Source organism: Crotalus tigris, unplaced genomic scaffold, assembly GCF_016545835.1.
Source record: "Crotalus tigris isolate CLP2741 ecotype Arizona unplaced genomic scaffold, ASM1654583v1 scf7180000024342.5246164, whole genome shotgun sequence".
NCBI lineage: Eukaryota > Metazoa > Chordata > Lepidosauria > Squamata > Viperidae > Crotalus > Crotalus tigris.
Genome location: NW_024100512.1, coordinates 4,175,304 through 4,199,013, shown reverse-complemented (window position 1 = coordinate 4,199,013; position 23,710 = coordinate 4,175,304). Strand labels below are relative to the sequence as shown.

At 40.1% G+C, this 23,710-nt stretch overlaps 1 protein-coding gene across 2 annotated transcripts in view; it reads right to left on the bottom strand.

Annotated features, from left to right (window-relative positions):
* The window catches only part of ACOX2 (acyl-CoA oxidase 2), a 30,338-nt gene extending 16,579 nt beyond the window's left edge, over positions 1 to 13,759 (bottom strand). Inside the window, exons 1-8 of one of the 2 annotated variants that reach the window (XM_039326604.1) lie at positions 13,618 to 13,759; positions 7,937 to 8,113; positions 6,114 to 6,276; positions 5,409 to 5,560; positions 3,116 to 3,223; positions 2,104 to 2,223; positions 1,656 to 1,771; positions 158 to 330 (exon numbers count right to left, since the gene is read on the bottom strand). In XM_039326604.1, the coding sequence (XP_039182538.1) occupies positions 158 to 330; positions 1,656 to 1,771; positions 2,104 to 2,223; positions 3,116 to 3,223; positions 5,409 to 5,560; positions 6,114 to 6,276; positions 7,937 to 8,096 (992 nt within the window). In that variant the 5' untranslated portion in view covers positions 8,097 to 8,113; positions 13,618 to 13,759. Of the gene's footprint in view, positions 1 to 157; positions 331 to 1,655; positions 1,772 to 2,103; positions 2,224 to 3,115; positions 3,224 to 5,408; positions 5,561 to 6,113; positions 6,277 to 7,936; positions 8,114 to 13,537 lie in introns of both variants that reach the window. The other variant, XM_039326605.1, reaches the window with a different exon arrangement.
* Positions 13,760 to 23,710: the final 9,951 nt, after the last annotated feature.

The following is a 23,710-nucleotide window of genomic DNA, read 5'->3' as shown; positions in this document are numbered from 1 at the left end:
GAAAATTGTAGCCCATCAACATACGGAATACTACCAATTCTTTATCCCTGCCCAAAATCGAAAACAATATTGTAAAAAGAGAATAGCATTATGTGTGTTTATATCTATGGGAAATTAAGCTTCCAGACAGAAGCATTTCCCTCTTTTCATATCATACCCTGGTTTTAGCTCAGATTGCCGACGCACCACGGAGTATCGGATAGCAATGGTACAAGCCTTCATCAGACAGGGGATAACTGTACCCTGAAGCATGTTCACCCGAACCACAATCATAGTCAAATAGTTGATCTTGTCAGATCCTTGTTTCTTATACTGACCATCTGGTAGAACCTGGAAGATCAGATTTTTTTTTATTTTAAAGGCAAAAGTACTGGGGAACGAGCTGATAGACCAGTGGTTCTCAAACTTTCTAATGCCGTGACCCCATAATACAGTTCCCCATGTTGTGGGTGTGGCCACCAATAAGAGGGAGTAGGACAGCTAGGGAAAAGGGAAAAAAATGGCGGATAGCGTGAAATGGTCATTTGACCCCAAATGGGGTCCCGACCCACAGGTTGAGAACCACTGTGATAGACATTAAGAAAAACTTAAAATAATTTACAAAATTTATTCTTTAATCCTGGATATTTTGGTGAGTATGAGAAGGAAAGTGCAATGTTGCCAGTGAAGACTGCTGCTGAGAAGCAAATATGGGCCAATTTTGCTTCTTCATCTTATATGAAAGTTATGGGTGAACTGTGGTATATTTAATGTGAACCAAAATGTACTTGGGCTAGAGAGTACCCCCCCCCTCAAATGTCTATGGAGATTCTCAGTTACGCAGGTTATGGTTGTCCTAAAAGTGCAACTGAACTTTGTTTTTCCTTGAAGATGTTTTGCTTCTCATCCGAGAAGCTTCTGGAGAAGTGAAATGTCTTCAAAGAAAAACGAAGTCCAGTTGCCTTTTGAAAAAGCACCTGTGGGACCCTCCCCCAAAATAACACTAAAAAGGAAAATTCATTACAAAAGCTGAATGATTTGAGTGCTCTTTATAAATGTATGTTTAAAAAGAAAATCAAAACTAGTTCTTTCACAAAATATTCCTGGGCTGACAGGATGTTGTCTAGACTGAGTGTGGTACTGTAGTGGTATGCGTTTAGTTGGTGATTGACTTCAAAAGAACTGGAGAAAATAACAAAATGCAAAGACCTGTAAGTAGAAGTGGAACACCTGTGGCAAGAGAAAGCAAAGATAGTGCCAATAATAACAAGTACCTTGGGTGCAAATCTCAAAACCTCTGGAGCACTACTTGAACACTTTCATCATCAACAAGATCACAATCAGTCAATTGCAAAAGGTAGCTTTGCTGGGAACAGCTTAGTCCTGAAACAATGCCTTTAACACTATCGAACAACCACATGCCTAGCCCAGATCCTTGGGAAGGACTTGATAGGTGGATAAAGATGCCACATCCAGTCCAAACATATGGCTAATTGTGCAAACAATAATACTAGTAGTAATAGTAGGTAGGGTATGCAGGGCTCAACCTTTTACAACTTTCAAAAAAAGGAGGGGAGAGGAAGATTTACTAACATTCTTTCAAAAATCTGAACCAGGTATCAGAATTCTATGATCTTTGGTACTGATTTGAAAACATGAGAATTATCTGTCTATACCTGAGAGAATTTGGCCAACATGTTTTCTCTTGGAACACGGACATTCTTCAGGATGAGAAAGCCATTGTCAATATTCTCAAAGCCCATTTTGGGACCTATATCCCCTAAAGTTATTCCTGAGGAATAAAAAAAGCAATGAGTAACATGATTTCATAAAATGGAATTGCACAAGGAATTAGTCAGTGGTATGGCCAAACTCATGAAAAATCCAGGAGAAATGGTGAAGTGCAAGATGTCTGAAGGAGAGCATATCTTGACTCTTCAGAAAAGGGACAAAGACCTAGGAAATTACAGACTATTCTTACATTGATATCTAGGAAGAACCTAGAGAGATCAAAAAGAAAATGTAGTATTCTTTGGTTAAATGTGGCTTCTTCTTCTTCTAGTGTGTTGGAGAATGGAAAGACTCCTAGCTTACACTTTTCAAGAGCTTCATTAAAAACATTACCTTGACCTGGAGAATGATCTCTGAGACTGCGGATTTGTACGATGAATGGATGCATGCCATAACAATGTCCTTTCAGATAAAGCTGAGCAAAAAACACAGCATGAGTTGCAGTTCGGCCCACTGCAAGAAGATGGGAAGAAAAGAAGTTATCATTTGGTTAAAAATAAACTAGAATATGCAGATCTTACTATATAATCTCACTAATTATTCAATTTAATTGTTAAAGTTGTCATAAATAAGATAAGACACAAACACTTGAAACTGACTTGAACAGATAACAACAACAACAACAATAATAATAGTGGGAAGGGACCTTGGAAGTCTTCTAGTGCAACCCCTGCTCAGGCAGGAAACCCTATACCATTTCAGAAAATGGTTGTCCAGTCTTTTCTTAAAAACTTCCAATGTTGGAGCATTCACAATTTCTGGAGGCAGGTTGTTCCACTGATTAATTCTTCTAACTGTCAGGAAATTTCTCCTTAGTTCTAAGTTGCTTCTCTCTTTGATTAGTTTCCATCCATTGCTTCTTGTCCTGCCTTCAGGTGCTTTGGAGAATAGCTTGACTCCCTCTTCTCTGTGGCAGCCCCTGAGATATTGGAACACTGCTATCATGTCACCCCTCATCCTTCTCTTCATTAAACTAGGCATACCCAATTCTAGCAACCGTTCCTCATATGCTTTAGCCTCCAGTCCCCTAATCATCTTTGTTGCTCTTCTCTGTACTCTTTCTAGAGTCTCAACATCTTTTTTACATTGTGGTGACCAAAACTGGATATAGTATTCCAAGTGTGGCCTTACCAAGGTGGTATAAAGTGGTAGTAAAGTGGTATTAAAGGAGTAATCATGCTTACTCCTCTCTGATTTTGGAATGTGTTCAGTGAACAATGATTCCACTAGGAAAGTTCTAGCCTTCACACTAAATTATCTTAAAGGCTGGAGGGAAACAAAAGAAGAAATGAATCTAGCATTTCCTTCTATTTTGATTCAGTTCATCAGTATGCTTGGTACTTACAGTCTCCTGGCCACCATTTCATGGAAGAGACGCTTGGCGTGTTTAGGATAAACTCCTGAGTGGCCACATCAAATGTGGCTGTGGACTCCAAGCCCCGAAGATTAGATCCTTTGCAACAAAAAGATAAAAGAGTCTTCGGCATACCAGACAAGTTGATTGAATATTTGCTAACAAGTCCCAAAAGTCCATTTTCAAAGTTCAGTTGCCTTTTGAAAAAGCACTTTTGGGATAACCATGACCTGGATGAGTCCCCACAGACATCTGCTAGCAAGATTTAGCAACCGTAGCTGGTCTTTCCTCAGGAATGAAATTTATGCAAAGTTTCTCTTGTTGTGAGCAAATTCCAACTCTGCAAAGATCTCAGTTAAAAGTAAGGTTGCAATATTTTAGACATATTCTATATTTCCTAACATGAGAGCTGAGTTCGATATAAGAACTCATTGAATAACAATTTCATTTTGTCTGGACTTCTAGTTCAATTGTTAAAACACATACACATGCACACCAATAAATATGAGGTTTCTAAAACATCTATACAAAATCATAAAATCACTGTCTGGTTGAATTTGTCTAACAGCTTAACTACAGCTCTGACCTAAAGATCAGTTTGAACCAAAATTAGCATTATTCTGCACCTATTCTGGGTGCCTAGGTGCCTGGGTGGATAGGCTGGGTGCCTATCCAGATGGACTTATTATAAGGCCCCAGGTTTCTTAGGGACAAAACATAATAAATAGTTGGAGAAAGCACTCTGCTCTCATTTTTTGTTGATAGACACTACCTCATATTGCTCAGTGACTGTAAAGGACAACAGAACTGAACTTTGTACTAAAGTTAACTAAGCAAAAAGTCTGCTGTGGTAGTCCAGAATGTAGAAATACTTTATATATACATTAGAGTTTGTATTGGTTTGGTTTAGTCAATTGCTAAGCCTCTTTATCTAAACACTGGGTTATTCTCAAGTGCTTATGGCCAACTGGCTGGAAGAATGAAAGTTATGAATATTTATTTCTTTAGTCTTTACACTCTATTTGTATAACTATTTTTCTGTATGCAATTTGCTTTGCAATTGATTGTGAAGAATGATGATGATGATAATGATGATGATGATGGGATACTATTTGACAAGAGAAGTGGCCGTACAACAATGGAGAAAATCATAAATGAAAACCAATGAAAAACGGACATATTAACAAGAGCTTCTCTAAAAAAAACCCTCAAAGGCAGATTTGATGGACCACTAGGTCTTTTTCTGCTGTCAGTTTTCTATGTTTCTGTATTTAAATTGATGAAATAAATAGTAAAAATCGAGGTTCAAAAATCAGATCAAGATATTTCTGTAGCTACTGAAGGTTAGTCGAGAGGTAACATTCTATTAATAGTCACGCTATGATGGACTTTATTACTGTTCTTGTTAGTTATTACTCTCAACAAAAGACGGCACTTGTTTAATCAGTTAAGCAAGCATAAATACATTTCTGCTTCATTTAAAACAAAAAAATTAAAACAGTGCACACGGCCAGATATCTGCATCTATATTGTCTGCTGTATAACATTTAAATAATAATATAAAAACCTGGGGCAAAATTTGCAGTGAAGACTATATAGCATAAATGTGATATCACAAGCACTAACCAGTAGGCCCTCTTGAGAAACAGATTTACCTTGACAGATGGAAGTACTGCTTGTGCTGAAAATATGCAAAAACAGGTTTTACAGCATCCTCCAAGTCAGGAATGAATGAAATGTAATAGGGATGATGGGGTGAAATTGTTGCTATTATTCTTAAAAGTTTACTCAGCCGAAGGAAATGGATCCCAGCTCCAGGTCCATCTTTAACACTTTCAGTAAAACCTTGGTAACGTTAAGATGTGTGGATCAAATAATTTCTTTGGTTGCTACTCTCCTACTTTCCATTGCAGAATCACTAAGCATTATGCTTAGAGTCTCCTCCACAAAATTTCAGTAAACAACTTAGATATTAGAGCACTTGATTTGCATTTAGGTCACCCTCTTAATCCAACCTTGTTGTGTATGTGAAAACAAGAAAAAGCACTCAGCTGAAGATGCCACAAAAATGGAGCAATTTCTCCTGTCCTCTTGCTATTCAGTAGGACCCAATAGAAGTCCTATTGAAAAAAATCCTGCTTCTTTCAGCCTTCCTGGATGTTGAGAGAAAGGTATGTGTGCATTGCAAAACAATTCATGTCAAGTAATGGCACTTGATGAATCTTTGGCATTAGAGTTTACGAAATCAGGGATCTGGATAATGATGCCAGCCAAGGATGCTTACCATGTCCCAATTCAGTCTGGGCGTAGGTCCCTATGATGAAATTCTTATTTGCTAAAGGAATCCATTTGTTGATCTGTTCATCAGTGCCTAAAGCCAAAATGCTCTTTATAAAGACTATGTGTATGTTAAATGCCAAATCTTCAGCCAGAAACCTGCAAAAACACAGATGCCATTATATCCCCTAACAGTGACTCACAAACATGTATTCAATATACAATTTATTAGTAGACAGTGAGAGGGCAGATGTTTAAAATTTCAGTGGAGCAATCTTGTTTAGCCTCCATAAATGAGATCTATTTCTAGATGTTGTTTTCTCCTTTCTAAAAATCATAACCCCAAACCACTTGATAAATCTTGTTAACCCTTTTCGAAAACAGCATCTGCCCTTCTCATTATCTCTGCACACAGCCTCCAAGATAATATTCAGAACAAAAAGCAAAATTAATACCTAATTGCTTCCAGTAATGTAATTAATTTTACATTGCTATCCTAGGCACATAAGCCTAGGCTGCTCAGGAATTCTGGGAGTTGAAGTCCACGAGTCATAAAAGAGCCAAGGTTGCCTACCCCTACCCTAGTGCTTTCAGTAGGTCATGTGGCTTCTAACATGTTACAATTGCAGCAGTCCAAATCTGTTAAGGAATACAATGTGTTTCTGAACTCACTGATTTAGAAAAAAAATACTACAGAATTAAAATTACATACTTAAAGCAGTAGTACTGTTCTCGGCTATCTGCAATCCATCCCATTTTAGCCATCTTTTGGGAGAGGTAAACAGATTTTCTGATAGCTGTTTCATATCTTTCATTTTGGCTCTGGAAATACCGGTTTTCAGGGCTAAATTCTGGATCAGCCTCGAGCACAGCCTCTGTTGAATATATAAGCATTCTTTTAACACATGATGACAGAGGAAGAGCATGACAACACCTTCAGTTATCCCCTCCGATTCTGCCGTAAAGAATTCCCAGGAGCCTTGCAAATGACTGTAGGAACTTCTGGTTGTTTCTGCAATTTTAAACTGGAGGAACATTTAGCTGCTAACTTCCAAAATATATGCCTCTACAAACAATGGTTGTATGTTGATCAATAAGTACTTTTGAATGGAAAAAGAATCCAATGTGACGGCAAAGAAATCACAACAAGATGAAACATAGAATTTGGTCAAGTTTAGTTTGTATGCACCACTTAATGCCAAAAGTAAGCAGTGAAGAAGATATAAACTACAACTAAACATTGTTATATTATCTCTGACTTTAATGAGAGCCTGTTGGGTGTAATGGTTGAAGCATCAAGGCTAGAAAGTTGGAGATCTTGAGTTCTAGTCCTGACTGAGGCTGAAGCTAGCTGGGTGACCTTGGGTCAGTCACTTTCTTTCAGTGCTAGTAAGAATGTGAGGGCAAACTATTGCCAGAAATCTTGCCAAGTAAACTGCAGGGATTGGTCCAGACCAGAGGTAGGCAACCTTGGCTCTTTTATGACTCGTGGACTTCAACTCCCAGAATTCCTGAGCCAGCATGGCTCAGCTTGGAAACCTCTCCCTTTCCCCTCAGCATGGCTGGCTCAGGAATTCTGGGAGTTGAAGTCCACGAGTCATAAAAGAGCCAAGGTCGCCTACCTCTGGTCCAGACAGTTGCCATGAGTCAAAACTGACTTAAGAATTAGCCCCCCCAAAACCCACAGAGGCGGCGGGGGGGGGAGAAGAGTAATGCAGGGGTCTCCAACCTTGGCAACTTTGAGACTTGTGGACTTCAACTCCCAGAATTCTCCACAAATCTTAAAGTTGCTAAAGTTGGAGACGTCTACTGTAATGTACTCTGTGAGCTCTAACTTCAATGTATACAATTCTCTAAAAATGAATATTGTTTAATTTGAGTGATATGTCAAAAAGATTGGCTTAATTTATTTTTAAAATAGTTGCAGTGGTTCACTAAAGAATAATTTACCAAGTTATTACAGTAACCTGTCTCACTGAAAAATAAATTACAATAATATATGCGAGCCAAGCCAATTACTATACTGCAAAGAGTTACACAAGTTTTCAGGATTTTTCATCAAGTGATGAAAGCATTTTCCAATGCTGAATCACATGTTTTTATTTTCAGCAACAAAAACTTTTCAGAATGTAAAAATTCTTCCCTCAATTCTAATCAAGATATGGTTTCCTTCCGAATCCTAGTTGCACACTTTTTTGTGTGTGTTTTTCTCCTTGATCAAGGGACTTACTTTTTCCTCTTTTAAAACTGATAATTTCATAAACTAAGTTCCAAAGACTACATAGAATGTAGTTAGCCTGGTTTTAATGTTTGCTGCTTCTTTTGGCTGCTGTAGCTTAAAATCAAAGAGATAACTCCAGTCTTAAAACAAACATTAAAACAAACAAACAAACAAACATATGCAGTATTGCAATGATGGAAGATGTCCATAGGATAGAGAGAAAGAAAGACATAGGATACAGAGCGGCACAGAGGTGTAGGATTCAAATAAAAAAATAATAATTTGTCATGAGTTCTTTTGAGTTATCTACTAACCAACTTCCCTCCGAAGCTTGGTATTGTTTGATCCGCCATCCAGTATATTAGTAAGGTGCTCAATGGAGAAAGAGATATTTTTTCGTTCAATGTCGAGATCAGGGTTCACATTTTGTCTGGGAGAATTTGGAGAAACTATATTTGCTTTCTTTGCTTCCATTCTGAATACTTTAGAACCTGTGAAAAGCATCCAAAATTAGTTATCTAGATTCTGAGATCTCATAGAAATATGTAATTAACCAACAATTTTGAGTATAGAAAAGAGTATAGAAATGAGTCTAGGAGAGTGTCAAAACAATTTTATCTATACTTTCCTGCTGGGTATAACCAATTTCAAACACAGTGGGATTTACTCTGAACAATCATTCTGTAGAGTGTGCTGTCAGTGCAAGAGTCAATTTGACTTGATTATATTCTCCTTAACTCCTGGAGAATGAGCTTGTTCATTGTGGTTACCAGTAGCATTATTATGTTCTGTTAACAATGTGAACATCTATATGCTATAAATAAATATTTTTTTAAATGGCCAAGATTTCAGTGATCTCATCCTTAGAATTGTTTCCTAACCTTGCAGGAAAATGCAGACAGCTCAAGCACCCAATAACCTGCCATCAATTTTCTACCCTGTAGATATGAAAGTCTCAAAGGATCTGATAATTTTGGTGCAACAGATCTATACACTTTTTTAGCTCCATCTGATAACTGAGCTGTAGAAATTCTTTGTGGGATGCTTTGTGAAGCAACCAAAACATTTCTCCAAATATACTACCTAAAGCGTTCAGAAAGCCACAACTCTTGAAGGTTTGGAGCAGACATTTTAGGGCTTTCTCCATGTCTTCTGAGCAAACCTCTGCAGGCACAGAAGGCAGTTCCACTCAGATCAAGTGGCTGAAGAGCATTCTTTGTATGCTTAGATCAGCGGTTCTCAACCTATGGGTCGCGACCCCATTTGGGGTTGATCGACCATTTCACGGGTGTCGCCAAGCAAGGCTGTCCGCCATTTTTTCCCCTTTTCCGGCGGGTTCCTTACCTCCCTTGGGCTGGGCTAGCTGGTGGCCCAGCCGGTGGTCAGCCTGCTCCGTCTCTGCTGCTTGCCAGCTATGCCTCGGCCGGCACAGGGAGTGGCACCACGCATGTGCGGCGCTCCCGGGCAGGGAAAGTCCTGACTTAAGACCAGTTGGGTAGTCCTCGACTTACGACCGGTTTAGTCCTCAACTTACGACCGGTTGGGGTCGTGGCATTAAAAAGGTTGAGAACCACTGGCTTAGATGATGTGGGGAGGACCTGAAATGGCCAAATCAAGCTTCAAAAGATACAGCCCCCTTAAGGCTTCAAATAGCAGGTGCTGAGAGAGGAAGGGGGGGCTGCACTCAGTTTGCAAAATTGAATGATTCACATAGTCTTTGAACAAAGCATTGAAGCGATCTACCTTTAATGTGCCAAAAATAACTGGAGCTCATCAAAGAACTGATGTTGTATTTATAACTGCAGTGCTACTTTATTCAACAACAATTCAAAAACATCTCCCAAATGTTCAAAAATTGACACACTGGGAAAAACAAATGAATAGAATTTAAACCCGAGGAAAAACGCAGATTTCACATGGGTTAAAGCAAGAAAACCAGCTGAGCAAGTCTGGATACCAGACACCAGAGACAAGAACTATCATGCAGATGCTCAGTGTCAGGCGAAGTAACCAGGAACAGGAACTGATTTCAAAGCACTAAAAGTTTAATGCATGCTACCTATACACAAGAATATGATCTACTAATGGTCAAGTCAAATTGGCGCTAGGAGAGGGTCAACTGAATTCAAAGAGGGGAGAGATGGATTTGGGTGTCTTGAGGGAATGTAGTAATTCCAGACTGATGACACATTTAACCCTGCCCCCAGGTTCAGTGTACTCATCTCTTACAGTCAGTAATGGTCAATGAAAAACTGATATGTCTTGAAAAGCAATGTGTCATGTATCATGAAAAGGGATGTGTTCCTCCAACACTGGAAATTTTAAAGAGATTGGACAACCATTTGTCTGAAATAGTATAGTATAGTATAGTATAGTATAGTATAGTATAGTATAGTAGAGTAGAGTAGAGTAGAGTAGAGTAGAGTAGAGTAGAGTAGAGTAGAGTAGAGTAGAGTAGAGGGCTTCCTGTCTGAGCAGGGGGTTGGACTAGAAGCCTCCAAGGTTTCTTCCAACTCTGCTATTCTGATATTGTTGGCAAGAGATTAAGAGCAAAACTGTAAGGGACCTCATGCTGAGAAACTTCACCATTCAAGTATGTTGACACCTCAACTCTACTTAACCCTTTACCAACAGGATTAATTCAAATATGTTTGAATACATAATGCTTAAACAAGCTGGGTCCCATAATGCTGTTGTAAGTAACTTAACATAGTATGCTGTGTTTTTCATCATATATTTCATTACACAATGTCCTCAGTTGTCCTCGGTTAACCATGGCAGATTACTCCCTTGTAATCTCTCCCTTTCCATGTTTCCTCCAAAAACTGTCATCTGAAGGTTGTCAAATGTTCTTCTACTTTATAGCAATAGCATTTAGACTTATATAGTCTTTACTATAGTAAAGTGCTTTACTGCTCTCTTTAAGTCAATGGTTCTCAACCTGTGGGTCGGGAGCCCATTTGGGGTCGAAGGACCATTTCACGGGGGTCACCAAACAATGCAGTCCACCATTTTTTTCCCCTTTTCCTTAGCTGTGCTACTCCCTTTTATTCTATTGGCTTTTGAAAGCCAATAGAATAGACTCTCTTGAATAGAGTCTAATTTTATTGGCTTTCAAAAACCAATAGGAATTGTCCAGGCTTTCTCTGCCCTGCTGAGCCCACCAAAAGTCCCATTCTGCAAACGGTGCTGCACCAGTTGAGTAGTCCTCGACTTACGACCGGTTGAATAGTCCTCGACTTACGACCGGTTGGGGGTCACGGCATTAAAAAGGTTGAGAACCACTGCTCTAAGTGGTTTACAGAGTCAGCATATTTTCCCCAACAATCTGGGTCCTCATTTTACCAACCTTGGAAAGATGGAAGGTAGAGTCAACCTTGAATGGATCAGAATTGAACTTCTGGCAGTTGGCAGAATTAGCCTGCAATACTGCATTCTTACCACTGCACCACCAGGGCACTTATGTATTGGAAATATTGATATTCTGCCATCTTCAAATGATTTTTGATTCTAAACCATAGCACAATCTATAGACAGGATCAAATGTGTTTTTGGCTTAACATTCTATGTATTGTATGTCCAGCTATATATTAAAAAAATCTATTTTGGCTTGGCATTTTATGTGGATTTGTTTAATTGTGGATTATTTAATAAATCATTATTAATCAAGCTCCAGCTTATTCTTTGTCTTTAGGAATCTTTATATAATTACGTATAAGTATTTCTTTTTCTTAGGAAGTTTCCTAAAATACATGTCCATATCCTCGCAATACTATCTGATAACCTATATACTTTTAGAAAAAACATTTCAGCTCATGTGGAAAAGGCTATTTCCTATAACAGACTATTAGAAATATTTAAATGGGTGTTACTTTTTTCTATCAGCCATCTCATATCATCTGACAACCAAAAGGCATTGCAGTGTACAACTTAACCTTTGCACTATGCTACACATGACACATTAATAAACCACTATGAGAAAGATTCAAGGTGAAAGAAGAAAAATAAAGCCTTTCATATATCTTTTTATACATCCCAAGACATACTTTATTTTTATTTTCACCATTACATGATTTCACCAACAAAATCTCAGTGAAAGAAAGCTATTTTTTTAAAGTAAAGTCTCTATGAAAATGGTAAGTAATTTAACTAGAACTGATAATTTAATTGTGTATCCTTTAATTTATATCCCACCTAATCTTCAGAGGAACCTAACTCGGAATCTTTCCTTCTAACAGCCTTCTGTGAAATTATAAGTTGGAAAAATGAATGGAGATGTTAATCTGATACTTTAATTTATACCCTAAGGCAGACATGTCAAACACATGGCCCGGGGGCCGGATGCGGCCCGCAAAGTGGTTTCATGTGGCCCGCGAAGCCATCCTGGAAACAGTGAGGGAACGGCCCCCGCTGCCTTGGCCCTGGCCCAGGCCGGCCGGGAGCCAATGTACAATTTTGTGGTGGCCATCTATGCTGAAATGCATTCATTCTTAGCTCTACAAGGCCGTCTAGAAACAGCGAAGAACCAGCCCCTGCTGTGTCGGCCCCGCTCCCTGGGTGCATGCTGCGGAGATGTCACCCTTTGTGAGGAATGAAGAAATGGACTATGTCTTGGTGCTTGCCACAGTCCCACCCCCTTCGTCAGGGACCCTCAGATCTGTCCCACTCCTTCCCAGGCCCCAACAGGCACCCTTGACGTGAATGATGTAGAGCTGGCCATGCCCACCCAGTAGGCCACACCCACTCCATCCACGCCCACCCATTAGGCTGCATCTACCCTGGCCACACCCACCTGGCCCCCTGAGAGCAACCGCAATGCTGATGCGGCCCTCAATGAAATTGAGTTTGACACCCTTGCCCTAAGGCTTTAATTGGTACCCTGCCAATGTAATCAAAGCACCAACGATTTTTGATGTATGTCTCACATGTAACACATTAAAAAAAGGTGAAGCTACTATAACCTCCATTTTGACTTTTGGAACTACATTCACATCTGATCATTACACAACAGCTTCAAGGCAATTTGCCAGTTACCTCTTACATTTATAGGCCAAACACCTGCACATTTAGGGAGAAGGAAGTACAATTTATTCCAATGTGACAACCTCAAAAGAGAGGACTGTTTAAATCAAAGAGTGTGTAATTTATGACCTTTGATGACATCCACAGAATAGAATGAGGCCTACTTACAGGAAGAAGCTTAAGCCCAGAGAAGAAAGCCATTTATAAAGCCATCTTCCAACTTAGTAGAAAAGATGGGCAGGGGAATGGATTTATTGCCGTAAAACAAAATGAAGAGTCAAAAAGAGTGATTAAAAGTCACCAAAGAAAAGAAATGAAGACTGCAAGCAACATATGGGAGATTCAGTTATGATGTTGGTAGCTCAGTTGCAAATTTATGGGAAGCTTTAGCTGCATAACTTGAATAAAAACTTACAGGAGTTTTCTCTAAATAAATTCCATCAAGTCAACTGGCCTTACGTCGCAAAATATTGCATTGTCTCAGCACAGACATCTTATTCGGGAATTAAGTCTCCAACGATACAAACTATCAGGGAAGCGTGCCTCGAACCGCAGCCCTGGTATCATTTTCCCCTTTCAAGCGGGAAAGCCTTCTACCCAGCTTTACGCGTCGCAGTGTTGTCAACCTTGCCGCGGTCAAACTCTGGCTAGTGAGATGACAGCTCCGCATGCTCCAGCTCTTCGAGAAAACCCAACTCAGCCCCAGCTCAATCTGAAAAATTTACGCAGCCTACCCAGAAACGTCAGAAAGGAAGCAACTTGGAAAGTTAATATCCCTCGCAGAAACTTTAAAGGCAGAAGAAAAGAATTTCTATTCCTTTTGATCAGTGAACGGCAGCAGAGACGCATCCAGTTTGCATTGGTTTGAATGCCCACCTCGGATCCCGACCTACCTTGCCAGCTTTCCAAAAAAAGAAAGAAAGAAATCCCAGCGGGCTGCACTTGCCCGGTTATGGAGCTTCTAGAGACTAACCTTTCAGACGTTCTTTTCTTCTCTGTCCTATCTCTATGATCCTCCTCCGCTTTTCCCTTTTCTTTCTCTCTGGCGAAGTCACTACCGCTTCCCTCTGGAGGGAATGCAGTTGCTGTACAGTACTGGTTTCGAAATCAAAATTGGCTGCTTTTGGGGGGGGGGGAGGGGAGAAAGGAGAGCAGTTTTTTCGATGGCAGGAGAGAGAGAGAGGGGGAGAAAGGGAAGGAAGGAAGGAAGGACTGGTTTAGCAGACAGTACCACATGGGAGCCTTACATAGAAAAGGGTTAAAATGGAAAGTTAAAGAGTCATTACTATAAACTTTAAGGCAAAAATTAGGAGGACTCTGGTAACACCTTTTCAGACTAATGTATTTTATTAAAAGATGTAGGCTTTTAAAAAGGGGAAGGAAGGAAGGAAGGAAGGAAGGAAGGAAGGAAGGAAGGAAGGAAGGAAGGAAGGAAGGAAGGAAGGAAGGAAGGAAGGAAAGCTTTTTCCAATCAGCTGCCCAGAGTGAATGTTTTGGGTTATGAGCCCTGAAGTCCAACATTTCTGGAGAATAGATGATTGAGATGGCTGCTGTAAGCACTTAACCAGAGAATCAGTGTCATTGCACTAGGGACTGTGTGAGAAAGAGAGATGGCAGATCTGATTTTTATGCCACCTTTATTATTGTTTCTTTATAACTGAAGGTGACAAACATACTCCTTCCTCCTCTTTTTCCCATAACAGCAACCCTAGAAGGTTGGTTGGGCTGAGAAAGAGAGCGTCTCTGACCCAAGATCACCCAGCTGGCTTTCATGGCTAAAGTGGGACTAGAACTCACAGTCTCCTCATTGCTAGGCCACATCTTTACCACTACATTGTTGTAAAGTATGGAGAATAAATATACAATATACTGATTTAAGGGTTGGGCTGGGACTGGAGAGATCTAAATTTACGTCCACTCTCAGATGGGTGATTCTGAGCATGTCTTAGCCCAGTGTTTCTCAACCTTGGCAACTTTAAGATGCATGGACTTCAATTCCCATGCTGGTTTGGGAATTTGGGGAGTTGAAGTCCCCAGGTAAAAATATTCTGGTCAGTGATGTTTCATGCAGCTCAAGACGACAGATTCCATATCAAGATTTTGTAAGATTAGAGGAGAATCCTATTTGTTAAAGATAAAAATTGCATAATATATCCCTGGGAACTCACAAACTATATAGACCTGTTATACAAGATTGCATAGAAAGAGATTACCAACTAATTAGACTAAAATATTCCTGTGATGTCCAACTGCTACTAGAATTCTAAGCATACATGTATGTACAGACATGTACAAATACCTACTGTACATATACTGTAAGTACATATGTAATTTGTTTTGTTTGGCGTTGTGACCCCCGGCCATTGTGGTAAAACCATTACGGCTTTGTATCTCAGTGAGAATGAGCCAATTGTGGTTTATTCAACAAAGCATGATTAAGCAAGCTAGGGTTTGGAGCTATTCACACATTGATATGCTGTTAACTCCTATTGTTGGAAAATAACAGTGATTAGCACAACCTCTTTGAAGCATTATGGCCTCTGAAGAAGTAATAAGCAAGTGTACTGGGAGATTCAGCAAATAAAAAACCTACATATTAAAAGCAAGATTTCTGCATATGTTTTCCCACAGAGCTGGTTACTTCAAATAACAGTACTCTACAGAATTAGAATTTGAGAGAGATGGTGTATTGATTATTATTATGTGCCATCATATCATTTTTGATTTCTAGTGACCACATAGATATTCCATAGTCAGCACCTGCCCAAGCCTTTGGTGCTCTAATTGAGCTCCTCCAGTTCATTTTCACAATAATATCATCAATCTGATTTCTATACACTCTACTGAACTCATCATTAGACTCATTTTAGCCATTGTCTATCCACTGTAGGATGAAGGCCTATTCTGCATGTTTCCAAGCAATGAGGTCCTGAGCTTTCTTTTGCCAATTGGGCCTGCAATACTTGCTGTTATCAAATGGGATCCAGTCCATGATTGCCTGGGTCCACCTGCCCTCAGTACTTCTTGCTATGTGACCAGCCCATTTTTCTTTCAATTCTTTTACTCTCTTCATGATATCATATTCTTTCATTTGTTCTCTAATCCAGGGCTTTTCAACCTTTTCACCCATTGTACCACTTTTAGGATATGGCAATATCCGAGTACCACCTGTCGCCTAGCAAGCTGTTAAAAACTTGATGACCCCCCCCCAAAAAAGGAAAAAAGTGATTTAAGTACAGGTAGTCCTCGACTTACAACAGTTCGCTTAGTGACTGTTTGAAGTTATAATGGCACTGAAAAAAGTGCCCCCAAGCCACAGCCGAGCAAGACACCTGCCTGCCCACCCAGTGGCACTCTTGCTCCTGTCCGAGGTTTTCATTGTTGTGAGCATTTCTGTTGAGAATTGGCAGTGGGGGTGGGGTGGGGGGGTGTTTGGTTTTTATTCCCCCCGTCTGCTGGGTGGTTGCACCAGGTTTTGGTCACTTCACATGACCCTGGGACACTGTGACTGTTATAAATATGAATCAGTTGCCAAGCATCTGAATGTAAATCACAAGACCCTGGAGATGCTGCAACATTCCAGCTGATTGGCGCTTCTTCTGGGCTCAGCAGAAGCGTCAGGATCAGTGCCGAGCTCCAGCTGGAGCCTGGCACTGATCCTGGTGCTTCTGCTGAGCCCTGACAGCCCTGAAGAAGCACCGATCAGCCGGAAAGCAGCACTGATCCTGGTGCTTCCGCTGAGCCCTGACAGCCCTGCAGCTCCAGCCATCTCTCGCTCAGGCTTGTGCGGTGCTGCTACCGGTTCAGCTCATTCCCCTCCCCCACTACCACTTTTCTAGGATGGTCACATACCACCTGCCAGGTGCCAATGTACCACAGGTGGTACCCGTACCACTGGTTGAAAAGCCCTGCTCTAATCCATGTGCAGGTCTTTCTATTGTGTCTTGTAATGCCGAGCATGTAACTTTCCATGGGTCTTTGAGCCACTTGTAGCTTTTATATTGATTGTGAGGTTAGTGTCCATGTTTCACTAGCATATGTTAGAGCAGGTCGAAAACGTTTCAGGCATAGAGGGGGTTCTTGAAAATTATGCTTAGCTTGCTGAATGCTTGCCAACCACATTTAACATGTCGTTCGGTTTCCTTTCTTGTATCTCCTTCCATTGAGAGCCATTGGCCAAGATATATATAGTGGTCTACTTCATCTAGTTCTATTCCAGATATTTTTTTTTCTTTCTTTAATGAATTTATTAAACATCACCTGGCTCTTTTTTAGGTTTCTTTTTAAATCAAATGCAGTTTTTCTGCTTCGTGCAACTCTTGTATGTGTCTTTGTAGCTCTTCTAGGTCTTGTGAGAAGAGAACAACATCATCTGCAAATCTTCTGATTGAAATAGGCACCACTGATTTTTATTCCATCTTTTGCCCAAAGTCGACAAAAGCCATGTACAGAGGCATGGTGTATTCATTGTGCCTTTCAATGACTTGCTGAACAACCTGGATATGATTCATTGTGCTGTAGCCACAATGTAGCCCCTACTGAACTACTATACTTATATGAGGAAGTAAAAGTAAATTTTGGAAGAAGGTAGTTCTTGCATTGTTGCCAAGAAACTGTGTGTCAAGACTGCTAAAATTGGATGTTCTTGCTTGCCATATATGAAGAAACAAAAATGTTTTATTTAACCTGCATATCCTCCGGTGCCTTCCGCTTCCCAGACACTTGACCAGTGGGTGAGGGGGTGGGAAGAAGTTTGGAAAAACACAAAAACTGCTTTAAAAAAGATTTTTGAAACCTATAAAAAGCAGGCTGATAGAAAGAGGGCTCCCCAAAGAACGTTCCAAGTCGGGGAAAAGTATTTCCCCAAAAGTATTTGTCAATTAAGTATTTACGCCTCAAATTGCCAAGCAAGAAATTGGGACCAAAATTCTTGGGGCCTTTCCCCATAGTAAGGATCATCAATCCGGTCACCGTAGAACTAAAACTCCTTAGACTTTTAGGGAGAATTCACCCAATTTTCCATTGTAGCTTGTTGAAACCTTATCGGGGCTCCACTTTAAGACCTCCCCCGAAGAAGGCCCCTTGTAGTTGCGTGACAGACCCACTATGAAGTAAAGCGTATTCTTGACTCTAGAATTTTTCAAGGGAAATTGCAGTACCTAATACAATGGAAGGGATACCTGTTGTCTGAAGCCACCTGGTGAAATCCAGTGAGGTGAAAGCTGACAGGCTCGTCAAAAGGTTTCATGTGAAACACCCCAACAAACCAAAGAATAACCTTTAACCTATCCTTTTGTTTACATTGCAGGATCTGTCCTTTTTGTAAGGGGGGCCAGATGTCAAGACTGCTAACATTGGATGTTCTTGCTTGCCATATATGAAGAAGCAAATATGTTTTATTTAACCTGCATATCACTTCTAGAGTTAAAGTCAGACAATGTTAGAATAGCGGGTGGGAAAGTACTGTATGTACTTGGGGGATAACTACAACAACAATATTTCAGTACAATATTTCCAAGGTCAGCTGTAACCAGAGGAGTTACGGGAGGGAAAGTTCACACTTCAAACTAATTCATAATGAAGCCAAAAACTGAATCCTCCCACCCCAATCACCCGTAACAAAGCATAACTCACTCCTTCATTTTACAGTCATCAATCATAACGTGATTGATGACTGTAAAATGAAGGAGTGAGTTATGCTTTGTTACGGGTGATTGGGGTGGGAGGATTCAGTTTTTGGCTTCATTATGTATGTGCCAAAGCCATGTAGCAATAAAAGGATTCTTTAAGGTAAACAAAGCCTCAAAGTTCTTTGAAAAGCTGCTTCTTTCGGAACCATGACACTATGTGTCAATGCTGCAAGTATTATATATTCTTGCTTTTGACAATATGTAGAATTGTCTGGTAATTATGGGGTTAATACAGAGCAGAAGAGGGGTTGGGGGTAAAGTCCGGGAAAGAAAGAGGAAGAAAACATTTGACCTTCACACTAATTGGGTAATGTGAGATATGACGGCTAATTTAGGGAGGGAACATGCTGATAATTTAACTGCTCAGAGGAAGAGAACTTAGATCGTAGCATCCCTCCGTTGTGCCTGTGCCGACATTTTGTAACAATAAAAGACTTTTAGGAAAATAAATGCCTGGAAGTTTTTGGAATGTTTCATTAGCTGGAACCACAACACTAGGGCATGTAAGAGTCAAACTCCTTTAGAGGGAGTCTTCCTGGGTTCAAGGAGAATCCTAACCACTATTTTGCTAGCATGTGAAATTAAAGATAATTTGCAGTATCTTGAAATAACAGTCCATTAAGTCTCCTTTCTTTGCTATTGGCATGTAGACTCACCTTTTCCAATCTGTTGGCCACTGTGTTATTTCCAGGTCTGCTGGCATAGTTTAGTTAAAACCTTTATTCCTTCCATTGCTTGCTACGTTTCTCTTAGTCAACTTTGGTGTACACTTCTAGTATGCTCATCTCTCCCAGGAACAACCTCTGCCCTGAAGAAGCAGCACAGCAGGATAGGGTGTAGGTGTTCTGCAGGTATCCATTAACCTATCTGAAGGACATCTAACTGGTGAAGGCGTGCTAGGTGGAGAAATCATGCAATTTTAAATAAGTGTTCTTCTGTTGCTTAATAACACTGCAGGGCTCTGAAACCCGAGTTACCCCACTAAATCATCATATGGCTGATTAAGACATCATGTATAACCTACTTATAGAAGTAACCTATTTTGCAGATTTTCATAATTAATTGATCCATTAACTAACTAAACATACTAAATTCAAATTCTAAGCCACAAAAGAAAACACCTAACCTTAGTTGCTTATCATCAAGTATAGCATATTGTACAAATAAAGCACCAGGTCTTCAAGACTGATCTGGCTTAATATATTGTATAGACACAGCCATTTCATTTGGTTGTATAATCCCAACGATTGTGGTTACTTCTGCAAGTTCAACCAGGAACCATTGGTTAGTGGTGCTATGTGTAAACCTAGCCTGAGAAACTAAATTAGTTGTAGATTAGTTGTAGATGTTCACTACCTCCTTTGGTCTTTCATGAAGATACGGTTGAAGCAGAATGGCCTGCTTGAGTCCAGAGTCAAGCAGAAAGAGCTAGCAATACAAAAAACAAAACCATCTCTCCGAAGTGTTAAATAATCTAGTGTGGAACCAGGAAAAGGTCCATTCAGTTTTCAGGTTATATTTAACAACAAGAAGCTACAGTACACTCAGGTAGCATTTACAAAAAAACTCTGCCTACTCAGAAAAACAATTCTTTACCATAATTTTTACCCTGGTTTGATGAAGTTTCTGAAGTAGGATAAATTTATAATCTTTCCCTTTTAGCCATCCAGAGTGTGTCTCAGAAATTCTTTTCTGTAATTGGGTTTGTTGTACAGAAAAAGGTATTAGCAGCCATTACTTATTAATGTCAACTAGCTTAGCTATGGTTGCTTTGGATCAGTGGTTCTCAACCTGTGGGTCGGGACCCCATTTGGGGTCGAACGAGCATTTCACGGGGGTCGCCAAACAACGCAGTCCGCCATTTTTTCCCCCTTTTCCTTAGCTGTGCTACTCCCTTTTATTCTATTGGCTTTTGAAGGCCAATAGAATAGACTCTCTTGAATAGAGTCTAATTCTATTGGCTTTCAAAAGCCAATAGGAATTGTCCAGGCTGTCTCTGCCCTGCTGAGCCCGCCAAAAATCCCATTCAGCAAACGGTGCTGCACCAGTTGAGTAGTCCTCGACTTACAACCGGTTGAGTAGTCCTCGACTTACGACTGGTTGGGGGGTCGCGGCATTAAAAAGGTTGAGAACCACTGCTTTGGATGATGGGAGTCCTAATCTAACACATAGGAAAGACAGTAGGTTGGAAGAGATTGGTGCGTAGGACTGTGCTCTCCATTTATAATTGATGTGGAAATTAAGGCAACTTCTTTGTTGTGTTTCCCTCAAACCCGAACGAGAAGAACTTTTTTCAAGAATGATGATCAATGCCTAACTATTATAGGCCAAAGGCCCAAGTCAAATATTTCTCAGGATCAAAACTGAGGATGAATTTACAGAATGTTCTGTACTTTAACTAAAAAAAAAACCTGTTTGCTCAAAGATTGGATAAAAGCACCTTATTGTGGTGAAATAATAAAACATGATCCTGACTGTCTATTTACTTGTATACATCCAATACGATCATTTTCCTTTTTACAGTAAAGTAGGTCTCAGCTCTGGTGGTTCACAATCAAATGTGCAATCCTGGGGAAACAACAGACAACGGAAAGTGAAGTGGGATAGGAGAATGCCTGGATGTCTGTTACGATTCTCACTCTCTCTGGATCTATTGGGAATCCAATAGAAAGGAGGACAGTGATGAAAAAAAGACAATTCACGTCCTCTAATGACTTTGTGATCTTCTGAGCACAAATAGTCCAATAAAAATTGTAGACCTTAAAAGACACACTAGCAGGGAACTTTAAATACACTCCAAAAGCAAAATAGCTATACATTCAGATTTTTTTAACAACAGCAACAACAACAACAACAATAACAATAATAATAAAGTTGGAAGGGACCTTGGAGGTCTTCTAGTCCAACCCCCTGCTCATGCAGGAAACCCTATACCATTTCAAATAAATGGTTATCCAGTCAGTCTTTTCTTAAAAATTTCCAGAGTTGGAGAATTCACAATTTCTGGAGGCAAGTTGTTCTATTGATTAATTGTTCTAACTGTCAGGAAATTTCTCCTTAGTTCTAGGTTGCTTCTCTCTTTGATTAGTAATAGTAGTAAAGTTGGAAGGGACCTTGGAGGTCATCTAGTCCAACCCCCTGCTCGGGCAGGAAACCCTACACCATTTTGGACAAGTGGCTGTCCAGTCTCTTCTTAAAAACTTCCAGTGTTGGAGTATTTACTGCTTCTGGAGGCAGGCTGTTCCACTGATTAATTGTTCTCACTGTCAGGAAGTTTCTCCTTAGTTCTAGGTTGCTTCTCTCCTTGATTAGTTTCCACCCGTTGCTTCTTGTCCTGCCTTCAGGTGCTTTGGAAAATAGCTTAATTCCCTCTTCTTTATGGCAGCCCCTGAGATATTGGAATACTGCTATCATGTACCCCCTTGTCCTTCTCTTCGTTAAACTAGACATACCCAATTCTAGCAACCGTTCCTTATATGTTTTAGCCTCCAGGCCCCTAATCATCTTTGTTGCTCTTCTCTGTACTCTTTCTAGAGTCTCAACATCTTTTTTACATCGTGGTGACCAAAACTGGATGCAGTATTCCACGTGTGGCCTTACCAAGGCATTGAGGAGTGGTATTAATACTTCACGTGATCTTGATTCTATCCCTCTGTTAATGCAGCCTAGCACTGTGTTGGACTTTTTGGCAGCTGCCGCACACTGCTGGCTCATATTTAAGTGATTGTCTACTAGGACTCCGAGGTCCCTCTCACAGTTACTACTATTGAGCATGGTGCCACCTACGCTGTACTTGTGCATTTGGTTTTTCTTGCCTAAATGTAGAACCTTGCTTTTTTCACCATTGAATTTCATTTTGTTAGTTAGTGCCCAGTGTTAGTTTCCATCCATTGTTTCTTATCCTGCCTTCAGGTGCTTTGGAGAATAGCTTGACTCTCTCTTCTTTGTGGCAGCCCCTGAGAAATTGGAACACTGCTATCATGTCACCCCTTGTCCTTCTCTTCATTAAACTAGACATACCCAATTCCAACAACCGTTCTTTATATTTTTAGCCTCCAGTCCCCCAATCATCCCTCTCATGGTTACTACTACTGAGCAAAGTAGCACCTATACTGTACCTGTGCATTTGTTTTTTCTTTGCTTAAATGTAGAACCTTACTTTTTTCACCATTGAATTTCATTTTGTTAGATAGTGCCCAATGTTCAAGTCTGTCAAGATCCTTCTGTATCTTAACCCTATCTTCTGGAGTGTTGGCTATTCCTGCCAGCTTGGTGTCTTCTGCAAATTTGATGAGTTCCCCATCTATCCCCCTCATCCAAATCATTGATGAAGATGTTGAAGAGAACTGGGCCCAGAACAGAGCCCTGTGGCACCCCACTACACACTTCCCTCCATGTAGACGCGGTTCCATTGAGGACCACACTCTGAATACGGCCAGACAGACAGCTACGAATCCATCTGGTAGTGATGCTGTCTAATCCACATTTTCTGTCTTATCAAGTAGTAGCTTGTGGTCTACTTTATCAAATGCCTTACTGAAGTCTAAATAAATTATATCAACAGCATTCCTCTGGTCCACTTTTTTTGTCACCTGGTCAAAAAATGCAGTAAGATTTATCTGGCATGATCTGTTTTTGACAAATCTATGTTGGCTTTTGGTAATGACTTTGTTTGCCTCTAGGTGTTCACTGATTCATTATTTGATTATCTTTTCCAGAATCTTCCCAGGTATTGAGGTCAGGCTGATAGGTCTGTAGTTTCTTGAATCCATTTTTTTCCCTTTTTGAAGATGGGAACTACATCATTCTTTTCCAGTCCTCTGGTAGTTCCCCAGTGTTCCAGGATCTTTGAAAGATATAGTTCAGTGGTTCTGAGATCACATCTGCCAGTTCCTTCAGAACCTTGGGTTTGTCTATGGTGCACAGGTACTCACTTATCATTTTCTTGCCTATCTTAATTTGTGTTTCTAATCTGTTTTTTACGATACTGTTTTTTGGACTGTTGGACTGTTTTTTCCCTTTGTGTAAAGATGGATGCAAAAAATGAGTTAAGTAGTTCTGCTTTCTCCCTGTTGCTTGTCAACTTCTTGCCACTTTCTCCCACTAATGGACTAATCATTTCCTTTTTTCTTGTTTTTTACATGTTGAAAGAAGCTTTTTTTGTTATTTTTGACTTTTGTCGCAAGCCTTATTTCATTTTGAGCCTTAGCTTTCCTCACTTCCATCTTGTAGTCTTGGGCTATTTGCTGATATTCTGCTTTAGTTATGTGCCCCTCTTTCCACTTTTTTATATTTGTCCTTTTTGTCTTTCAATTTATCAGAGTTCTTTATGTAGCCATGCTGGTTTCTTTTGAGAGCTGTTATTTTTCTTCTTTG